The sequence below is a fragment of the Dipodomys spectabilis genome, unplaced genomic scaffold (assembly GCF_019054845.1).
Source record: "Dipodomys spectabilis isolate Male_0828 unplaced genomic scaffold, ASM1905484v1 ptg000173l, whole genome shotgun sequence".
Taxonomy (NCBI): Eukaryota; Metazoa; Chordata; class Mammalia; order Rodentia; family Heteromyidae; genus Dipodomys; species Dipodomys spectabilis.
Genome location: NW_024870850.1, coordinates 10,941,896 through 10,962,281, shown reverse-complemented (window position 1 = coordinate 10,962,281; position 20,386 = coordinate 10,941,896). Strand labels below are relative to the sequence as shown.

General features: G+C 56.9%; 3 protein-coding genes across 12 annotated transcripts in view; 1 reads left to right on the top strand and 2 right to left on the bottom strand.

The window, feature by feature from the left end:
• Positions 1–416: 416 nt before the first annotated feature.
• Positions 417–8,409, bottom strand: CUNH19orf38 (chromosome unknown C19orf38 homolog). Its single transcript, XM_042693836.1, has 7 exons — positions 8,332–8,409; positions 7,259–7,564; positions 5,801–5,893; positions 4,786–4,813; positions 4,358–4,401; positions 3,585–3,622; positions 417–925 (listed from the first exon to the last, which is right to left on the bottom strand). Exons 1-7 carry the CDS (start codon positions 8,360–8,362, stop codon positions 794–796), a joined length of 672 nt encoding a protein of 223 aa, XP_042549770.1. The 5' UTR covers positions 8,363–8,409; the 3' UTR covers positions 417–793.
• A 4,828-nt stretch (positions 8,410–13,237) lies between these two features.
• On the top strand, positions 13,238–16,806 carry Tmed1 (transmembrane p24 trafficking protein 1). Its single transcript, XM_042693892.1, has 4 exons — positions 13,238–13,525; positions 14,111–14,208; positions 14,344–14,527; positions 15,846–16,806. The coding sequence occupies exons 1-4, from the start codon at positions 13,343–13,345 to the stop codon at positions 16,062–16,064; spliced, it is 684 nt and encodes a 227-aa protein (XP_042549826.1). The 5' UTR covers positions 13,238–13,342; the 3' UTR covers positions 16,065–16,806.
• Positions 16,256–20,386, bottom strand: part of Dnm2 (dynamin 2) — a 69,530-nt gene continuing 65,399 nt past the window's right edge. For 4 of the 10 annotated variants that reach the window (XM_042693891.1, XM_042693889.1, XM_042693890.1 and 1 more), the window contains 3 exons: positions 19,085–19,317; positions 18,324–18,575; positions 16,256–16,958 (listed from right to left, as the gene is read on the bottom strand). In XM_042693891.1, the coding sequence (XP_042549825.1) occupies positions 16,919–16,958; positions 18,324–18,575; positions 19,085–19,317 (525 nt within the window). In that variant the 3' untranslated portion in view covers positions 16,256–16,918. Of the gene's footprint in view, positions 16,959–17,790; positions 17,966–18,323; positions 18,576–19,084; positions 19,318–20,386 lie in introns of those variants that run through there. The other 6 variants (XM_042693887.1, XM_042693883.1, XM_042693886.1 and 3 more) reach the window with 2 other exon arrangements.

Genomic DNA, 20,386 nt, shown 5'->3' with positions numbered 1-20,386 from the left:
TTCTTCCAAGGCTATCCGGGGTCCCCCCCACTTGCTCCCCTCTCTGCTTCCCATGGGGCTGATTCCAACAATTGCCGCGACCCCCTCGGCTATTTCCCAGCCCATCGCTTTCGGGGGCCGCATGGGGTTCGTACCCAGTTCCCATTTTCTATAGCTCTTCCCTTTACCTGAACCCCCTCATGTGACCCCCAACATTTTCCTCCATCCCCACCCCCTCGTCATTCTAACTTCGGTCCCCCACCATGCAGAAAGACCCCTGAGTAGCATCGCCTCCCTTCTCTGTACCCTCAAAGGCTTCCTACGCCCACCCAGCCCCGTCCCCGGGGATGGGCACCTCCTATGAGGGGACGAGGTCTGTCAGTTGGACCCCAGACGGCCAAAGCTTGAAAATCACACCCCACAGAGGCCTTGGGGGACACTGTGTCACGTGATGTAATTAATAACTTAGAGATGCTGGCGGGGTGGACACACGGAACGCCCACAAAACCCAGTCCCGAAGAGTCACATCACCTGACCAACTGCAAGTAGGAATGGAGAAACTGAGGGCTGGAGAGGCAGAAGCATCATGATGTGATTCCAGGGGGCCTTGCTTTCTGCCACCCTCCAACCCTCCAAGCCTAGGGGGCTTCCTCTCTGCGATCTTTGAGGAAGGTCCTGAGACTAGGGGACTCCTTTCATATCTCCCGTTCAATTTCCTGAGTAAGCAGCAGCTGCAGACCCCTTGTCCCCCCAAGTCCAGCTCCAGAAGGCTGGCCTGGGCAACTGGAAGAAAAGAGCTGCCCCTCCCCCATTCTCACGGGCACACCCGGAAAGTGCTGAATTCGGGGGGTTCCGGTGAGGAGGATGTAGAGGTAGGTCTCTTTCGGGGTCCAGAGTTGTCAGGGTGAGCATCCAAGATGGCTCCTGGATCTTCTGAGGTCATTTTCTTCATCCATGGAAGAAAAGAAAGAATCGGGTGATTTGGGGTATCAGAAGCTAGGGTCTCCCCACATTTCCAGTCTGTTGGACTGTCATCGCACCACTCCATCCTGAGTGTGAGGTTTCTCCTCCCCCTCCCTGCCTGCTGAGCTGGGGGAAACAGAAGACCGGGTTTAAAATTCCAGGAACATCTCTTCTGAGCAGTTTGAGGTTGGTTGAATGTCTGTTTCCCTTTTTGTTTGTCAGTCTGGGGGCTTGCATGCCGGACCCTGTCCTTGTTCTTTTGGGTTCAAGGCTGGCACTCCACCACGTGAGCCACAGCTCCACCTCCAGCTTTTTTGGTAGTTTGTTGGAGATATGAGTCTCATGGACTTTCCTGTCCTGGCTGGCTTTGAACCATGATCCTCAGATCTCAGCTTCCTGAGTAGCTAGGACGACAGGCGGGAGCCAAACTGAGCACCTGGCTCCGTTTCCCCTTCAGGAAATTGAAGAGAATGCTACTACTACCCCTGGGCATCTGTCACTTGAACCTCAGACATCCCAGGGCCCCCAGGAGTCCCCGGGGTTCCACCAAACCCTAGACAACCCTACTAGGGTCATTATGAGGCTTGAAGCAATATAGAAATGACGGGTATGTCACTGGCTGTCTCTCCTTCAGGCCAAATGCTAGAACTTCTGGGGTTCACTCAGAGTGGCCTTCCTCTTTCATTGGGTGACCCCACTGCATAGAGCCTAGATCCAGACTCAACAATTCCCCTTTATAAAACGAGGTAACTCTACACCCAAAGTAGTGGAAAGTTGCCTAGCAACTTTTGCCTAGCAGAAAGTAAAAGCTAGAAGTGGATTTGTAAAGGTTCAAAAAGAAACTCAAAAGCCAGGCACTGGTGGCTCACACCTGTCATCCTAGCGACTCAGGAAGGCTGGGATCTGAGGATCGCAGTTCCAAGCCAGCCTGGGCAGAAAAGCTCATGAGATCTTCATCTCCAGTTAAGCACCAAAAAAGAAAGCCAGAAGTGGAGCTGTGGTTCATGTGGTAGAGCACCAGCCTTGAGCACAAAAGCTCAGGGACAGTGCCCAGGCCTTGAGTTCAAGCCTTAGTATCAGCACACACACATACACACACCAAAAGGGGAAAAGAAAATAAAAGCAGAGACCAGAGTGTTACACAATGAAAGAGTGCTTGCTCAGCCTTCTGAGAACCTGGCTTCATTTCCCAGCACTAGAAAGGATGGGAAGAAAAAACTAAACTAAAATTGAAAGCAAAAACTCAGATATTTGCACATCTATATTCATATCAGCCAAAAGGTAGAAAAGATGGAGGTAGCCCCATTGGCTGTCCATCCACACCGGTGTCAACGAAATTTGGTCCCTTGATGCAGTGGAATATTACACAGTCTTCAAAAAGAAAGGGGATTTGGACATGAGCACTTTCTCAGATTTATTCTCAGAGCTCAGGCTTCAGAGTGTGTAAACAGGCATGCATTAAAACCTCTTCCCTCCCTCCTGGCTGTTCCCAGGAACTCCAGGCTGGGGTCTCGCTCTGCTTTTGGGAAGTGGGAGTGGTGGGTCATGGGCATTTCTAAAAAATGCCTTTCCCAGTATTCCCACGTGCCTTGACTGGCTCAGCCATTCAAAAAACCAGTCCTCCATTCCCATCACCAGGATCTGAAGCTGTTTGATGTCTCCCGCCACTTCTGCTGCCAACAGGGAGGACAGAACTGCCCTGTGCTTGGTGTGCTGTGAGGCGCCTGCCAGCCACCAGCAGGAGGGTGTCAGTCACCTGGACATGGGTCCCCAGGGTAGGTGGGGGCTCTAGCCCAACACAGTGTGTACTTCCTGCAGCGGCCACCAGAGGGCAGAGGTGAACACCTGGCTCCAGTCCACCACTTGGGTAAAATTAAACTTGTGTAGCAGTTGTGTGTCCCCCGGGGAATCTATGAGTCACTTGGTATGGGAAATCCAGGCCTGCTCCCCCCCTGCCCCACTGAGTGGGGACCCCTCTTCATGGGGAGACACTGACTGATTCATAGAGTTCAGGGCGCCAGATCCTAGCTACTCAGGAGGCTGAGATCTGAGGATCATGGTTCAAAGCCAGCCCGGGCAGGAAAGTCTGTGAGACTCTTATCTCCAATAAACCACTAGAAAACCAGAAGTGGAGCTGTGGCTCAAGCGGTAGAGCGCTTGCCTTGAGCTGAAGAACACAAGGACAGCGCATAAGCCCAGAGTTCAAGACCCACGACCAACAAAAAAAAAAGAAAGAAAAGAAAATTCATCTCAGGGCCAGGAGGGGACCAGACTGCATGAGACTGTCCCAGATCTCGATGAAGGGGAACCCCCAAAATGGCCTCCAGGCTACTGCAAGTCCTGTGTCACATTCTGGGAGGCGCGGGCCGTGGATGTCCAAACAACCCACTGTCACAGCAGCGCCCAGTGACGACGCGGCTTCTCTTAATCACCTGGAACTTTCAGAGCCAGTTCTGGGGTTCAGTCCCAAACCCCGGGTTTCTAGGAAATTTCCCCTGGTTCCCAGATTCCAGGGCTTTTCCCTGATTCCCTGAGCTCTAAAGCAAGCAATTCGCATCCTGGAAGGTAGCCCCTACCCACCATACTGTACCCCAGTTCAGATCAGCATCAGGTGACAGGGGCCTGGGGTGGAGGCTACTCACCGTGGAGATGGAGAAGAGAGCGTTGTCGAACGACATGTCTGAAACACAGAGGAAAGCTGGGGTTGGGGACTGTTGTCACGGGCTCAGGGGACAGGGCTGACTTGGGGCACCCTCCCCTGCCTGCCACCCCAGCTACTCAAGAGGCTGAGATCTGAGGATCAGGGTTTGAAGCTAGCCAGGGCAGGAAAGTCTGTGGAATTCTTTATCTCCAATGAATCACCAAAAAGCCAGAAGCAGAGCTGTGGTTCGAGTGGTAGAGCACCAACTTTGAGTAAAAAAAAAAAAGTGCAGGGACAGTGCCCAGGCCCTGAGTTCAAGCCCTGGGTCAGGCACAAAAATAAATAGAAAAAGCAGAGCAGCATGTTTGGGTCGCCCCCTCGTGGCCACCATCAGAACTACATCCTGTGAACAGCAATGGAACAGCAATGGAGCTCCCGCTGGGGATCAATGAAGGACGCTCAAAGCCACAAGGGATCACTGCATTGTGCTTCCACCGAGGGGTACGCACAGGGACAGGGTACCAGGGTCGTGTATATAGCAAGCATAGGTTCCTCCACATACACCCTCCCCCGCTGGAGAAATCAGGGAGGGCTTCCTGGAAGAAGTGACCCACAGATTGAGGCTAGAGGGAGAGAGAAGGTTCTAGGTGATGGTGCAGGTGTGGAAAGCCAGTGAAAGGCCCCAGCATTGATGGAAAAGAGACTTTCAGTCACACACACACACACACACACACACACACACACACACACACACCCTGGAGTGGAAGCACCCACCTGTGCTGGAGAAATTCACCTGGGCCCAGCAGGATTCTCGCTCCCTGCAGACGGAGACAGGGCAAAGGTGGCCCAGTTGTTCTAAAACATCCTGATCCTCTAACCAGAATGCCCTCCCCGCCCCTCAAAAATGAACCTTTAATCTCCAACCCCGTAGACTTTCCTCACAAGACACTTGCTTCCCCCAGAGTGAAGCAAGTTCATTATCCCAGGCCACCGGCACTGCCCGGCCCTCCCTAGCGCGCCTGAGCACTGAGCCTCAGGGTGCCATCTGTAAAATGGTCTGTTTGTTGGGCCTGCTTCCAAGGCGGCTGGGAGGGTGACAGAAGCCAGCACACAGTAGGCGCTTCATATATGGCACCTGTCTGTCCGTCTCCCGAGGGGAGGGGTAGGCAGACCCCCAGGAGGAAAGCACGCGATCCCCTCACCTTTGCTTCTGCAAGTTTTTCACTTTCACTGCAATCAGAAAGAGATCGGGATTGGTTAGATTTTTTTTTTTTTTCATTCTGGTTGCACCCAACAAGTTTCTTTTTTTTTGGGGGGGGGGGGTCTGGTCGTGAGGCCTGAACTCTGGGCCTGGGTGCTGTCCCTCAGCTCTTCAGCTCAAGGCTAGCGCTCTACCACTTGAGCCATAGCACCATTTCCAGCTTTTTTCTTTTTGCTTATGTGGTGCTAAGGAATCGAACCCAGGGCCTCATGCATGCAAGGCAAGCGCTCCACCACTGAGCCACCTTCCCAGCCCCAATAAGTTTCTTAAGCAAGAAAGCCACACAGCTCCCTTTGTAAGGGGGCACGGCTTGAATGGTATAGCCATTGCCTAGAAGCTTGAGGCCCTGAGTTCAAATCCCAGCACCACCCAAGTCCCCTGCAGCCAGCCCTGCCTCCTCTAGACAATCTGTCATTCACTATGAGGGCTACAATTAACAGTGCCTCTCTGTCTCTCCTATCTCTCTCTGTGTAGTTCAGCCTCTATGCCCTGAGTGCTAGGCTGGCATTACAGGTGTACCTCACCATACCCAGCTGGTTCATTGAGATGGGAATCTCATTACCTTTTTGCCCTGGCTGGTCTTGAACAAAGATGTTCCGTATCTCTACTTTCCAGTAAGTAGAGTGGGATGTGGGATTTCAGGCATGAACCACCATGCCCAGCATTCAGAGTCTCATAGACTTTCCTGCCTGGGCTGGCTTTGAACTGCGATCCTCAGATCTCAGCCTCCTGAGTGGCTGGGATGACAGGCGTGAGCCTGGGGCGCCCGGCTTCTCTGCTAAGCTTTGGCGTAAGAACTCTCTGCCCCTGTGCTTATAGTGGGCACAAACTGAATGGTATGCCTTAGCGTGTGCACTACATTTCAACAGAGCGGCAGTGGAAGATGGGCGTGCAAAGCCAGGCGTGGCCGCACCTGCCCGGAAGCAGGCCACCCTCGCTATGCGCATGCGCGTTACCTTTCCTGATGGCCACAGCTATGGCCACCAGCGCTGCGAGGAGGAGAAGGGCTCCGGCCAGACTCAGGGAGAGTGCCAGGATCCAGGTGGGCACTAGAAGAAAACAGGGGTGAGGGAGAGGATGTGAGTAGGCCATAGCAAAGGGTGGGATTCCTGTCATCTGTCCCCTCCCACAGGGGTCCCCGCCGCCCTCGCCTGGTAAGACACCTCCCACCCCGCCCCACCTGCTCTGAGTGCACTGGACCAGGGAACTTAGCAGACTTTTAAAAGTAACTCATTAGCATAGCCCCGCCCCTGGTCATTGTGATTGGCTCTAGGATAGACATGTGCCTGTGCTCTGGGCCAATGAATCGCTGGGGAAAATTAGCCAGCCTTAGAACTGGCTCATTAGCATATTCCCTCCCCCTGGCCATTTTGATTGGCTCAGAGATGGGTCTGAAGCATTGTTATAAGCCAATGAGAGAGTCTCTGGGGGAACTTAGCACTCATTATCATATTCCCTCCCCCTCACCATTGCTATTGGTTCTAGGATAGGAATGTGACTGTGCTCTGAGCCAATAAGAGAGTTTCTGGGGGACTTCAGAAAGCTGGACCAGAGAATTTAGCAAACTTTGTAACTGGTTCATTTGCATATTCCCTCCCCCTCAGCATTATGATTGGTTCAGAGATGGGCATTTGGCTACGCTCTGAGCCCAAGAGAGGATGCTCTGAGCCCAGGCAAGGTCAGAGCCCCTGGGGAGCGGGAGGGGCCAGCGCGGCTGGGTCTCCCGGCTTTGGGCCTTGTCCATTCATGCATATGGGGTGGGAGGGGGTGACCACACCCCTCCCCCAGACCACAGAACCAAGGAGAGAGAAAGGAGCCTTTGACAGGCGAGCGGGAGGAGGACACGGGGACCCTGTCATCCTGAGGCGTGGGCACCTTCAGGTGGCCAGCATGGCCGCCAGCTCACCCGGCCACGAAGCTGACGTCCTTCCCCCGGCCCCTGCCCCTCATCACCCACACCTTCCTCGTTTATAGACTCCAGCCCTGGAGGACCTTCCGCCTCCAGCCATCAGGGCTCCTCCATTTCCTCAACCACTGGAGACGGGCTCCAGCCCCGGGGCCTTCGCGCCGCCCGGGTCCCCAGCCTGCATTGTTCTCGTCCAACTCTTGGCTCTTCTACACTTATTTATTTTAGGGGTACAGGCTTGAGTCAGAGTCTCCCTATGGGATAGTCTAGGCTGGCGTGCAGCTCAGGCTCTTCTGCTTCCGCCGCTGGGATGACAGGGGGCACCACCGTGCCGCCTTTCTTTCCAATCTGTTCCCAGATGTCATCTCCTAAGGGCTCGCGCTGCCCACCCGAGTTCACCCTGGACATAGCACCCTTTCCTTGCCAATCCTTCGCGCTTCACCTGGCAGAGGAACAGGAGGCCAAGGGCCCCGGGGGTGTTGGGGGGCTGGGAGCGGGGTGCGCTTACCTGGGAACGACACGTGCACGGGCTGGCTAAGGTCGGACAGCTGGGGTTCATCGTTCTCCCCCATGACCCCGTACTGGCAGCGGAAGGCGCCCCCGGGGTCTTCGGGGCCCCCGCTCACGTTGAAGGTGACCCCCGGCTGGTCGGCGGGGGCCCGCAGCACCTGGATCACCCGCTCCCTCTGGTACAGCGTGAAGTTGGCCCCCACGAAGTGCTGGGGTGCCGTGCAGGAGATGTGGATGGGGTCGTCCAGGCTGCTCGGGTAGGGGGGCAGCAGCAGGATGGACGGGGCGGGGATGGCCAGGGCACCTGCGGGGTGGAATGGGGGGGGATTGGCCCACAGGCCCAGCCAGCTGTGTGGCCCCAGGCAAGTTGGTCACCCTCTCTGGGCCTGGCTTTGCTCTAAATCCTCACTGCCAGGATGGGGAGTGGGGAGACGCATGGGAAGCACTGTTGAAGGGGCACTGGATGAAGAAGCAACTCTTCTACCCATCTTGCGTACTCCACGTTAGAGGAGACAAGGAGAGTTGGGGCGTGGAAAGGCCGGGGCTTCCTGGAAGCAGGGTGTGTGTGGGAGCTGCACCCTGTGTGCTGAGGGCTCAGCGGACATGGATTGTTCAAACACAGTCCATGAGGCTGGTGTGGGGCTCAGCAGTGGAGGGCTTGCCTAACAGATGAGAAGTCCCGGGCTCCAACCCCAGCACAACTATAAATGACTGAATGAATGAAATGAACGAACGAATGAAATATTCTTCTCCATTTAAAAAGTCAAGAAGAAGGGCCGGACAGGGTAGCTCACATCTCTAGTCCCAAGTCCTTGGCAGAGGGAAACGCAGAGGATTTCAGTTGGAGGCCAGCCTGGGCCAAATACATTCTCCAATAACCTCATCTCAACCATTAAAGCCCAGTACCGTGATTCAAGCCTGCAGTTCCAGTGAGGCCAGAGGCAGAGGGGACAGGATGGCAGGCCGTCGGGACAGGAATATACGACCTCCTCTAAAAGCCTCACGGGAGGGGCAGCAGCTGTTGGGGTTGGGGGTGTCAGAGGCAAGGGTGGGGGGGATCGTGGGACTCACCAGCTGCGAGGAAAAGGAGTGTCCAGTGCATGGCGTCCTCTGAAGGCTGGGCTGTGGGGTCTGGGGCTCCGTGCCAAGTGCTCAGGGGCCGGCACTGGGGGAAAAGAGAAGCGGGAAGAGCTGAGTGTTTGCTCGCAGTCAGGAAGTTGCACAGAACCAGCAGCCCGGGGCCCCACCCGTTCCCCAAGCCACAGGGCCCACTGGGGGCAGAGCCGTGGGCTGGGGATGGGATCGGGGTGCGGGGGCTTGAACTCAGGGCCTGGGCGCTGTCCCTGAGCTGATCCAGCTCAAGGCGAGCGCTCTACCACCTGAGCCACAGCGCCACTTCTGGCTTTTTCCGTGTATGTGGTGCTGAGGAATGGAACCCAGGGCCTCCTGTGTGCGAGGCGAGCGCTCCGCCACAGAGCCGCCTTCCCCGGCCTTTAGGTCATTGTTGAAACAGGGTCTCAGGCTTTTTGCCCAGGCCAAACTCAGCCCTGATCCTCCTGTTTATGGGATATTGCTGGTATTATAGGCATACACCACCATGCCCAACTTAATTGTTTCGTTTTGGCAATACTGGAGTTGGTATTCAAAGTGGAGCCATATGCCTCTTGGTCCTGCTTTTCAGGTAGGTGCTCATGGCTGGCCTCAGACTGCAATCCCACTGTTTATTCTTCCCTCATAGCTATGATTACAGGCATACACAACTATCCTCATCTTACTGGTTGATATGGAGTCTTGCTCACTTTTTTGTTCTTTTTGTCCCAAACTATGATCCTCTCAATCTCAATCTTAGAAAGTAGCTAGGATTATCAGGTGAATTATTTGTTGCAAAGTGGGGGGAAGAGAGGGGAGGGGAGTTGCCCTGACTTTTCCAAGCCGTGAAACCCACACGATCCTCCTTCATCCACCTCCTGAGTAGCTGGGCTTACAGGCATGCTCCACCACGCCCAGCCCCTCTGCAAGCCTGTCTCCCCTGGAGATACGTACATAGAATTATGGTCTATGAACATGAACTACATTAGGCCAAGGTAGGTTAAGAACATTCTCGAATTTATTGCATTCCCCGTGCACAGGTGAAGAAGCTGTCTTCCACTAGAAGCCCAGAGATGGAATGTGGGGGCACGTCGTGGACCATGTGAAGTTCGTCTGGTGTCTGACCTGAAGGCCCCGCACCCTTCTTCTGCCCATTCCTGGGGCTCTCTGTGGGGTGGGGGTGGGGCTGGGGGAGCCTCCTGGCCAGTGTGGCCTAGCATCAGCTGAGGGGGGGCTGGGTGGGTCAAGGGGTGAACCAGGGACTCCAGCTGGGAAAGGGGATGGGGGAGCAGGGAAGGAGACATCAGGACCCCAGAGAGGAAGGACAGGTGTTCCAGGCAGAGGGGCGGGGCTAATATGCAGGAAGCTAGCTTATGTCTTCTGCTGGTCCTGGGGCTTGAGCTCAAGGTCTCGGTGCCTTGTGCTTTTGTGTTCAAGGCTGCTGTTCTACCACTTGAGCCACAGCACCGCTTCCAGCTTTTTGGTGGTTCACTGAAGAAGCTCATAGAATTTCCTGCCAAGGTTGGCTTTGAACCGTGATCCTCAGATCTCAGCCTCTTGAATAGCGGGGATGACAGGCGGGAGCCACCAGCACCTATGTCTTCACCTTATATAAAGAATTCTTTTGTTAAGCCGGGCGCTGGTGGCTCCTGCCTGTCATCCTAGCTACTCGGGAGGCTGAGATCTGAGGATCTCGGTTCAAAGCCAGCCCAGGCAGGAAAGTCCATGAGACTCTTATCTCCAATGAACCATCAGAAAACTGGAGGTGGCGCTGTGGGTCAAGTGGTAGAACACTTGCCTTGAATTGAAGAGCTGAGAGACAGCGCCCAGAGTTCAAGCCCCATGACTGACAAAAAAAAAAAAAAAAAAGAATTCTTTTGTTGTTGTTGTTGGTGGTCGTGGGGCTTGAACTTACGGCCTGGGTGATGTCCCTGAGCTTTTTTTTTTTTTCCCATCGAGGATGGGGCTTGAATTTGGGGTTTGGGCACTGTCCTTGAGCTCTTCAGCTCAAGGCTAGTGTGCTACTTCTGGTTTTCTGGTGGTTTATTGGAGATAAGAATCTCACAGATTTTCCTGCCTGGGCTGGCTTTGAACCAAGACCCTCAGATCTCAGTCTCTAAGATTAGCTAAGATTACAGTATTCAGCTTATAGAGTGTTTGTTTGTTTTGTTTTTGGTCAGTCCTGGGCCTGGGTGCTGTCCCTCAGCTCAAGGCTAGCGCTCTACCACTTGAACCACAGCGCCACTTCCAGCTTTTTCTGCTTATGTGGTGCTGAGGAATCAAACCCAGAGCCTATGCATGTGAGGCAAGCTTTCTACCACTGAGCCACCTTCCCAGCCCCCTTATAGAGAACTCTTGACAACTCAACAACAGAAATTTAAACTGGGTAACAGACTTCAATAGTCATTTCCTTAAAGAAGACACACAGACGCACAAGATACTGGACATCATTAATCATTTGGGAAACAAATCAAACCGCAACAAAACACTACTTCACACACCTTCTAGGATGACACAATACAAAGAAACAGAAAAGAACATGTGTTACCTGGCATATGCTGATACAAAGACACCACACAAGCCAGAAGCACTGGCTCACGCCTGTAATCCCAGCAACTGAGGAGGCTGAGATCTGAGGATCGTGGTTTAAAGCCAGCCAGGGCAGGAAAGTCCTTGAAACTCTTATGGCCAATTAACCAACAAAAAGTAAGGCTGCAGGTGTTGCCTAAGTGATAGAGCACCAGCTGTGAGCAAGCAAGCTGGTCAAGAGCATAAGGTCTGGAGTTCAAATCCTGCGTCAAAACAAAACACCCACTAACCAAATCTCCGTAAGGAGATGGCCATTTGGAACCCTGGGGTTCCCAGGGTGGCATGGTCCTCACTTTCCTGAATAAATGTGGATTCCAAAGGTCTATTTGGTTGGTATTTGTTTTCTATTATTATTTTTTTTTTTGTCAGTTGTGGAGCTTGAACTCTGGGCCTGGGCGCTGCAGCTCTTCAGCTCAAGGCGAGCGCTCTACCACTTGAGCCACAGCGCCACTTCCCATTTTCTAGTGGTTTTTTTTTTTGCTGGTCGTGGGGCCTGAACTCTGGGCCTGGGCGCTATCAGCTCTTCAGCTCAAGGATAGTGCTCTACCACTTGAGCCACAGCGCTACTTCCAGCTTTTTCTGCTTATGTGGTGCTGAGGAATTGAACCCAGGACCTCATGCATGCAAGGCAAGCACTCTACCACTGAGCCATCTTCCCAGCCCTTCTAGTGGTTTACTGGAGAGATAAAGAGTCTCATGGAGTTTCCTGCCTGGGCTGGCTTTGAACCTCGAGCCTCAGATCTCATCCTCCTGAGTAGCTAGGATTAGAGGAGTGAGCCATGAGCGCCCGTTTAACATTTCAGGATTTTTCTGTGTATGTGGTACTGAGGAATCGAACCCAGGGCTTCATGCATGCAGTGCAAACACTCTACCACTAAGCCACCTTCCCAGTCCCAGACTGTATTTTTAAACTTTGTCATCTCAAACACTCCTGTAATCCTAACTACTCAGGAGGCCGAGATCTGAGGATCATGATTGGAAGTCAGCCAGTCCAGGAAGGTCCGTAAAACTCTTCTCTCCAAGTAACCACCAGGAAACCAGAAGTAGCGCTGTGGCTCAAGTGGCAGAGTGCTACCCTTGAGCAAAAAAAAAAAAAAGCTTAGAGGCAGCGCCCAGGCCCTGAGCTCAAGCCCCAGGACAGGCACAAAGAAAAAACCAATCCCAAAACAGGCCAACTCCTCAAAGGCAGGCAGGGAGCCGGTGACCTGTGACCTCTGCTTGGTCACTTTGAAGAGCACAGATTTCCGTCTAAACATCTTCTTCTCTGGATGTTTAGACGGGGGAACCTCCAAGTAGAGTCCATCTGTCCAAATGACTACGTTGTTTATCTGTCTGCTTCTCAGAAGGGGGGCAGCTTCCAGACTCTTCTATAACAGGCTGAGAGACAAAAAGAAAGGGCAGGGGACAGGCGGCCCGAGAAAAGCGGGCCAGAAGCCGGGAGCCAAATGAACACCCCAGGACCCGCGAGGGCCGGGCACCCAGCGAGCACCCCGGGCCACCCAGCCCGACACCCGCCCACCGCACAGACCGGTAAACTGAGGCTTCGATGCCTCAAGGTGAAAGGCTCAGCTCTCCGTCCCCTGAACCCAGGGCCTTTGCCATCAGTCACGCCCTGAGTGTGAGGCTCTGGGGGTGCGGGGTTCGGGGGGGGGGGGGTCCGGGGGGGGGCACAGACCAAAGGAAGGCCCAGAGGCCTAGCTGTGGGTCAAAGTTCATCTCGCTCGGGGGGGATGGGGAGGGGAGTTCCATCACCCCCAACACTGACGAAAAGCGCGAAGGGGATGAAGGGACCCAGCGACGAGGCCGGAGAACCCCGACACCCAGCAGCCCCCCGACTCCCAGTGCCGCCGCCCCGCCTCCGCGCCCGGCTGAGCCCTTTTATACGCGAGCCCTACGGGTCCCCAGCGGGGCCACGCCCAGCGCGCAGGCGTAAACCGCCCCGCCGGGCCGGATTGCGAAGTGGGTGACATGCGCAGTGTGTGTGTGTGTGTGTGGGGGGGGGGGGAGAACGGGGCGGGAAAACCGCGGTGTCTTAGGTCCCGGACCCCCCCCCCCCCCCCCCCCGCCACGCTCTGTCTTAGGCGTCTTAACTTTTGCCTGAAGAAAAGTTCCATCACGTCACTCATCTTTTCATCTTTTCGTTTCCCACCAGCCATCAATCCTACAAACTAGACTCGCAGGCCTCCGCGGGGAGGAGGGGGAGTCTAAGCGGGAGAGCGTGTCCGGGTACATCAGGCATTGGCACGGGCACCTTGCAAACTCGGGGGGTCCTTCAGGCTTCTCTTCGCGGCACTTGGACAAAGGACAGAAGCGGTAGCCAATGAGCTTCGCCCGGTAGCAGAGGTGGGCAAGACTAACACCTTAAAGGAACCGCGGCCTGTTAGCAGACCAGAGGGTGACCCGGATGATGGCGGCCGGCGCCGCGCTAGCCTTGACCCTATGGCTACTAGTGCCGCCAATTGGTGTGGCAGAGGCGGGACCTCCGCCGATTCAGGACGGGGAGTTCACGTTCTTGTTGCCCGCCGGGAAGAAGCAATGTTTCTACCAGTCTGCGCCTGCTAATGCGAGCCTTGAAACCGAGTACCAGGTAGAGGGGTCCCTGGCCAGGGGAACTAGCTGGGGGGACACGGCTAGGGGGCGTGGCCACGCACTAGAACCAGGCGTGCTGAGGCCGGAAGGGGCGGGGCCCGCACGTGGGAGCGTAGGGGCGGAGCTAGCGCGCGCTTGGACGGGGCGGGGCCTCGCGCTAGGGGTGTGAATGAGGAAGGCGGGGCTAATGTGAGACAGCCGGAAGGGCGGGACACACGCCAGGTACGGGAAAGCTCTCGGGTGGGCGTGGCCAAACGCCAGGGGGCGTGGCCACCCTCCGAATTTGGTCTGCGGTGGTGTTAAAGGTTTTGGCCTCTGCTTGGGGCGGAGCCGGGCAAACGTGCATCCCGGAGCTCCCGCAGGGGCGGGTCGCAGGGAAAGGACCCACTGGTGTTTGCTCGGTGAGGGCTGAGCCCGGCCAGAGGGACAGTTGGCAGCTGGGAGGCGGGGCCGGGGTCGTAGGTGTTGGTGTCAGGGCTCAGCGAGGCCCTTGGCGTTTGAGGGTCAGTGCGGTCTGGCTCGTGCGGCCGGCGCCCTGGGCCCACCCTACCTGCCCTCCCGCTCTTACCTGCCTGCCCCGCAGGTGATCGGAGGCGCGGGGCTGGACGTGGACTTCACGCTGGAGAGCCCTCAGGGAGTGCTGTTGGTCAGCGAGGCCCGCAAGGCTGATGGGGTGCACACGTGAGTGAGGTCCTGCAGCCTACCTGGGTTGGGTTACAGCCCTGACACTCCCCCGTGGCCTCGGGTTACCGGCCGGCCGGCCCCACAGGCCAGCTGGCCGGCCCCTCAGGCAGGTCTGTGTGTCTGTCCACTCAGGGTGGAGCCTACGGAGGCTGGGGACTACAGGTTATGCTTTGACAACTCCTTCAGTACGATCTCGGAGAAACTGGTGTTCTTCGAGCTCATCTTTGACAGCTTACAAGACGACGAGGAGGTGGAAGGATGGGCAGAAGCCGTGGAGCCTGAAGAAATGTTGGATGTCAAGATGGAGGATATCAAGGTGCACCTGGGAGCCGGGCGGATAGTGGTATACACCTTTAATCCCAGCACTGGGAGGCTGAGGCAGGAGGATTGAACGTTTATGGCCAGCCTGGGCTACATAGAGTATGTCCAAGCCACACCATCCAGATCTCGACTCAGCAAGACACTGCTTATTCCTGCTTCCTCTTTGGCTGGAGTATCCCCCCCACCCCACTTGGCTTGGACGCTGTCCCTCAGCTCTTCAGCTCAAGGCTAGTGCTCTACCACTTCTGGTTTTCTGGTGGTTCATTGGAGATAAGAATCTCATGGACTGGGGCTGGGAAGGTGGCTCAGCGGTAGAGTGCATGCCTTGCAAGCATGAGGCCCTGGGTTCGATTCCTCAGCACCACATAAACAGAAAAAGCCGGAAGTGGCACTGTAGCTCCAGTGGTAGAGCACTAGCCTTGATCTGAAGAGCTGAGGGACAGCGCGCAGACCCAGAGTTCAGATCCCATGACCGGCAAAAAACAAAAAACAAAACAAACAAACAAAAAGAATCTCATGGACTTTCCTGTACGGGCTGGCTTTGAACCATGATCCTTAGATCTCAGCCTCCTGAGTAGCTAGGATGACAGGCGTGAGCCACTGGCCCCAGTCTAGCACTCTACCTCTTTGAGCCACAGCTCCACTTCCATTTTTGAGTGGTTTACTGGAGATAAAAGTCTCTTGGGGTCTTTTCTGCCCAAGCTGGCTTCCAACCACGATCCTCAGATCTCAGCCTCCTAAGTAACTAGGATTACAGGCATGAGCCACCATCGGCCGGCCCAACTTAATTTTAATGGTGTATCAACTCAGTGACTCATCTCTAAGGTATAAATCTTGTTTTAAGGGCTTAAGTAACTCATATTTGTCTCAAATGATACGTGACTCATATATCACAAGTCTATATATGACTGTTTTGCTCAGAAGGGGAAACTGAGGCACAAGATAGCTAAGGCACTCAATTAGCAACTAGATGTTAATGGCAATTTGTTCTGTACAGTTATTTAGGCTTTTTATTTGGGGGGGGGAGAGGGAGGTTGATGCTGGGGTTTGATCCAAGAGCCTCACACGTGCTAAACACATGCTCTACCACTGGGTTACATCCCCTGCCCTACACATTCAGTTTCCATAGCAATGACCAGTGACGTTTAGAGAAGAAACTCAGGCCCAGAGAGGTTCATTGGCTCTCGAATGGTCACACAGCCAGTGAATGGCAGAGGAGGAGGCAGATGGAGGCGGAGCTTCATTGCTGTCAAGCTCTCCTCCGGCGAGCATGGAGTCACTGTTCTAGAAGCACGCGCTTCCTCTGCCCGCAGGAGTCCATCGAGACCATGAGGACCCGACTGGAGCGGAGCATCCAGGTGCTGACTCTGCTGCGGGCCTTCGAGGCGCGGGACCGGAACCTGCAGGAGGGCAACCTGGAGCGCGTCAACTTCTGGTCAGCCGTCAACATGGCCGTGCTGCTGCTGGTGGCCGTACTCCAAGTGTGCACGCTTAAACGCTTCTTCCAAGACAAGCATCCTGTGCCCACGTAGCCCCCGCCCCGGAGGATGAAGGACAAAGCCAAGGGGGCAGCAGGCATGTGGCACTAGGTGTCCCTTCCTTAGTTTACCGCAGGAGGAGCTGTGCATTTGGGGGGAGGGGCGGGTTGTAGGCATGGCCCTTCCTGGACAGGGCAGGTCCCCGCCCCCCCTGGGGCCAGGGCTGCATGATGGGAGTGGCAGTGTGGTAGTTTAGTGGAGCTAAAGAGGCTCATGGACTTTTCCAGCCTGGGGTTGGCCTCGAACTGTGATCCTCACATCTCAGCCTCCTGAGTAGCTAGGATGACAGGTGTGAGCCCCTGGCTGCCCAGCGGGGGGCGGGGGTGGGGGTCTCTTTTTGAAAATGTGCCTTAGCTCAAGTCTTCCAGTGGATGAATTGCCAAAAGTCTTCCCTCCCTGCCCTGCCCCCACTCCCCAAGCCCGGCCAGCGTGGAGCAGGGCCTGCTGCGCATGCACGCAGGGCCCCCCCTCCCGGCACCTCCCAGCTGTCCTAGGCTGGGGCAAGACCAGTGGCCACCACGTTCTTTCCGCCAGGAGTCACTTTATTCCACGGAAAGGGGCCCTGCGCCTCGCCTGGGGAGAGTCTGGTAACAGAACACCAGGAGGAGGGCAGGACCACCCCCTCTTCCTGCAGGGGCCCCACATGGGGCTGATGGGGGTGGGGGCTCAAAGAACAAAGGGGCGTCCGGCCCCCCACCCCCTGTACTGGAGTCAATAAATTATGGTCAGAAAATCACAGGGCCTGCTGATTGGGGCTTAGGGGCGGGGCCACGGGGGACAGACCTGCCCCCCCTCCCGAGGGGCAGCCAGGCTGGCAGGGGGGGGGCTGGGGGTGTCTCCCACGAAGATCAGAAGAAAGGTCGGGCGGGAGCCAATGGAGGTGGTCGCCTGGCACAAAAAGAAAAATCAGAAAGCAACGTTGGACTGTCTCTCCTGCTGGCCATGAGGCCTGGCCCCGGGAGGCGGGAGAGGGGGGGCGGGGAGGGGGGGCTTGGAGAAGTGGGAGGGTCTGGAGGGGGTGGGAGGCTGCTGGTCCCTCATCCTGCGATGGCACAGAGCTGCCCCCTCCCAGGAGCAAGCGGCCCCCAGAGCTCAGCCCCGGCCCCCCGGAAATGAGATGTGGAGGTTCAGCTTGCCCCCCCCCCCCAACACAAAAGGCCCACACGGCAGCCACCAGAAACTTCTTCCCTTTATTTTAGTTTATTAATAGGATACAGAGCGCAGGCACTTACAGTGGTCAAACCGAGCGAGGAGTGAGCGAGCTGAAGTTCTGCTCAGAAGAGGGGGTGCCCGAGCCCACCCCGGGCGGGGATCCCCCTCCCCCTCCCACAGAGCCCCAGGAGGAAGAGGGGGGCTGAGGCGGGGCCGGCCCGGGCTCCGGGTTGGCACAGGCACCGCTGGCAGCCGGGGCGGCCAGGCCGCGGCGCACACGGCCGAGAAGGATTATGTACAGCGTGGGCCAGGCAGGCGGCCGTGTTTGGGGGGGCCCTGTACCCCCCAAACCCCAGCAGGATTCATAGGCCTTGGTGATCCAGCTTCCCTGCTCTACCTGGGGTCCCCCCCAAACTATAGAGGCCAGGCAGAGCTGCCATGCCAGCCGACAGCCGTCCTCTGGGATGGCACGGGGGACGGTCCCCACGCCCCACCCTGTCCCCAAAGTGCAAAGCCCCTGGCCTGGGGCTCCTCAGTGCGGTGTCCAGCCAGAAATGGGGGGGGCTAGGGCAGAAGGGGCTGCACCCCCCGCCCCGGAGCCTGGTCCCAGCACAGGCGGGGAGCGGCCCAGATCACTGAGGCTCCTGCACCCCAACAATGCGCCCCACGCGGCCTAGTCGAGCAGGGAGGGCTCGGCTGGCCGGATAATGGTGGGGCGGCCGGGCGCGGCCGGGGGTCTTCTGCTGTAAAGAGAATAGAGACAGATGTGGGGGGACCCGCAGTGAGGCCGGAAGCAGGGCAAAGGCCAGCACCCGGCGCCACCCCAAAGCAAGGCCCCCCCTGGTGTCCCTTCTTGCCAGCTCCCTTCCTGCATGAGCCCTATAAGGGGCTCCTGCCTCTTGCTGCACCCCCGATTCTCACAGAAGTGGGGAGAAGGCAGCCTAAGCCCACAGGGTCCCCAGGAAGGGAAGGCAGCCCCCCGCAACTTAGAAGACAAGCCAGCAACCCAGCGCCCCCTGACTCGGTCACCCTGACGTGGGTTAAAGGACTTTGCTGGGTGAAACTGGGCGGGGGGGGGGGGGGCGCGGATGGGGTGCTTACCTGGGTACCCCGGGGGGGATGCCCGGGGGGATCCGCACGGGCCGAGACGGGATCTGCGGCGGAGCCGAGAAGGGGTCGTTGTTGGCAAACACGCTCTGGGGCCCCGGCCGGGAGGGGATGGGGGGTGCGGAGAAGGAGGCTGCGGCCCCCACGGGCACGGGCGTCAGGGGGGGCCCCGGCGTGGGGCCCCGCACTGCGGGGGGCCGACCTGGGGGGTGCCCACCGGACACAGGCCGGCGCTGGGGGGTGGGGCTGCAAGGGGGAGGAGAGGGATGTTAGGAGAGGGGGGCGCATGCTGCCCTGCCCCCCCCCCCTGCCGCCCAAGGCCCCTCACCAGGCTGCCCCAGGGCCTCCCATCCATCTGCGCCCAGCCCTGACCTCCTAACCCGGGCACCATGATGCTGACCAGCTTGTCTGAGCCTCAAAGGCTCCCCTTGGGCCTGAGTACCTGCACTCCCTAGCCCTGGACAAAGAAGGAGCACCCCTCATTCTCAGTGGGGTCACCACTCCGAGATACCCCATACCATCCCTGCTGGCCGCGGCTGCCACCTGCTCTGCCTGACGCTCCCAATGGCCAGCCATGCCCAGGGGACGGCTGCTGGCTGTGCAGCTCAGGATACTGCTCATCTTCTAGAACCTTCTAGAAGGTTCTCAATGCCCCCCTCCCCTCCAGAGGCTGAGCCCTGTGGCGGATGGACGGGTCACAGGAGGCTGAGGGTCTGGGCGGCCCCCGGGGTCCCCCCCCCCGGAGCCCCGGGGACCTGTGGCTGGCGGCGCTCTGCAGCCAGGTGTCATCCACAGGCGGGGGCACGGGCGTGGACACGGTGCTGGTGCTGATGTCCCCGATGATGCTCAGCGCCTCCCTGAGCGCGTGGTACATGCGCAGCATGTCGTCCCGCCGCTGAGCCTGGTCGGCCGACTCCTCCATGAGGCTGCCCTGGTCAGCCGAGGAGTACAGGTAGGCCAGCAGCTCGTGGTGGATGAAGGCCTTCGTCTGGGGACAGGAGCCGAGACGTCAGGGGGCGGCCGGGAAGCCCAGCCTCGGGCGGGAGTGGGGGCTCGGCAGGGGAGGGCGTGTGCCCAACACGGTGACACTCAGGGCTCCACACAGCAACCCAGAAAAAAGGAAAGCTAGACACTGGTGGCTCACGCCTGTCATCCTAGCTACTCAGGAGGCTGAGGTCGGAGGATTGTGGTTCGAAACCAGGCTGGGCAGGAAAGCCTGTGAAATTCTTTTTTTTTCTTGGTCGGTCAAGGGGCTTGAACTCTGGGCCTGGGCGCTGTCCCTCAGCTCTCCAGCTCAAGGCTAGCGCTCTACCACTGGAGCCACAGCGCCACTTCCAGTTTTCTAGTGGTTTACTGGAGATAAGAGTCTCACGGACTTTCCTGCCCGGGCTGGCTTTGAACCATGATCCTTAGATCTCAGCCTCCTGAGTAGCTAGGATGACAGGCATGAGCCACCAGCGACTTGCTGTACCTGGGCTTCCTTTAAACACTTTTCTCTGCTTAGTTACTTATTTTTCTTTTCTTCTTCTTCTTCTTTTTTTTTGGTCTGGTCGTGGGGCCTGAACTCTGGGCCTGGGCGCTGTCTCTCAGCTCCTCAGCTCAAGGCTAGCGCTCTACCACTTGAGCCACAGTGCCACTTCTGGCTTTTCTTTTTTTTTGCTTATGTGGTGCTGAGGAATCGAACCCAGGGCCTCACGCATGCAAGGTATGCGCTCTACCACTGAGCCACCTTCCCAGCCCCTACTTGCTTTTCTTGAGACTGGCTACCTATGGAGCCCAAGCCGGCATTGAACTCATAATCCTCTTAACCTCCAATGGCTGTGGGGGGGGGGGGGGGGGGGGAAGAATGCACGAATCACCACATTTAGCTCTTCCTCAAGTGATTCCTCAGCCAGGAGGCTGAGATCTGGAGGATTACAATTCGAGCAGAAGTCTGCAAGACACCATCTTCTAATTAACCAGCCAAAAAAACTGGACTGGAGGCATGGCTCAAGTGGTAGAGCACCAGCCTAATAAGCAAGTAAGCTGAGTGAAAAACCAGGGTCTTTGAGTTCAAA

Bases quoted from the DNA above. Each gene is read 5' to 3' on its own strand.
- CUNH19orf38 (XM_042693836.1), bottom strand. From the start codon at position 8,362: ATGCACTGGACACTCCTTTTCCTCGCAGCTG. The intron at 4,402-4,785 runs GTGAGGGGATCG...CTCCGTCTGCAG, and splicing joins AAAAACTTGCAGAAGCAAAG to GGAGCGAGAATCCTGCTGGG. The intron at 926-3,584 runs GTGAGTAGCCTC...CCATGGATGAAG, and splicing joins CTCTCTTCTCCATCTCCACG to AAAATGACCTCAGAAGATCC.
- Tmed1 (XM_042693892.1), top strand. From the start codon at position 13,343: ATGATGGCGGCCGGCGCCGCGCTAGCCTTGACCCTATGGCTACTAGTG. The intron at 13,526-14,110 runs GTAGAGGGGTCC...CCTGCCCCGCAG, and splicing joins GCCTTGAAACCGAGTACCAG to GTGATCGGAGGCGCGGGGCT. The intron at 14,209-14,343 runs GTGAGTGAGGTC...CTGTCCACTCAG, and splicing joins AAGGCTGATGGGGTGCACAC to GGTGGAGCCTACGGAGGCTG.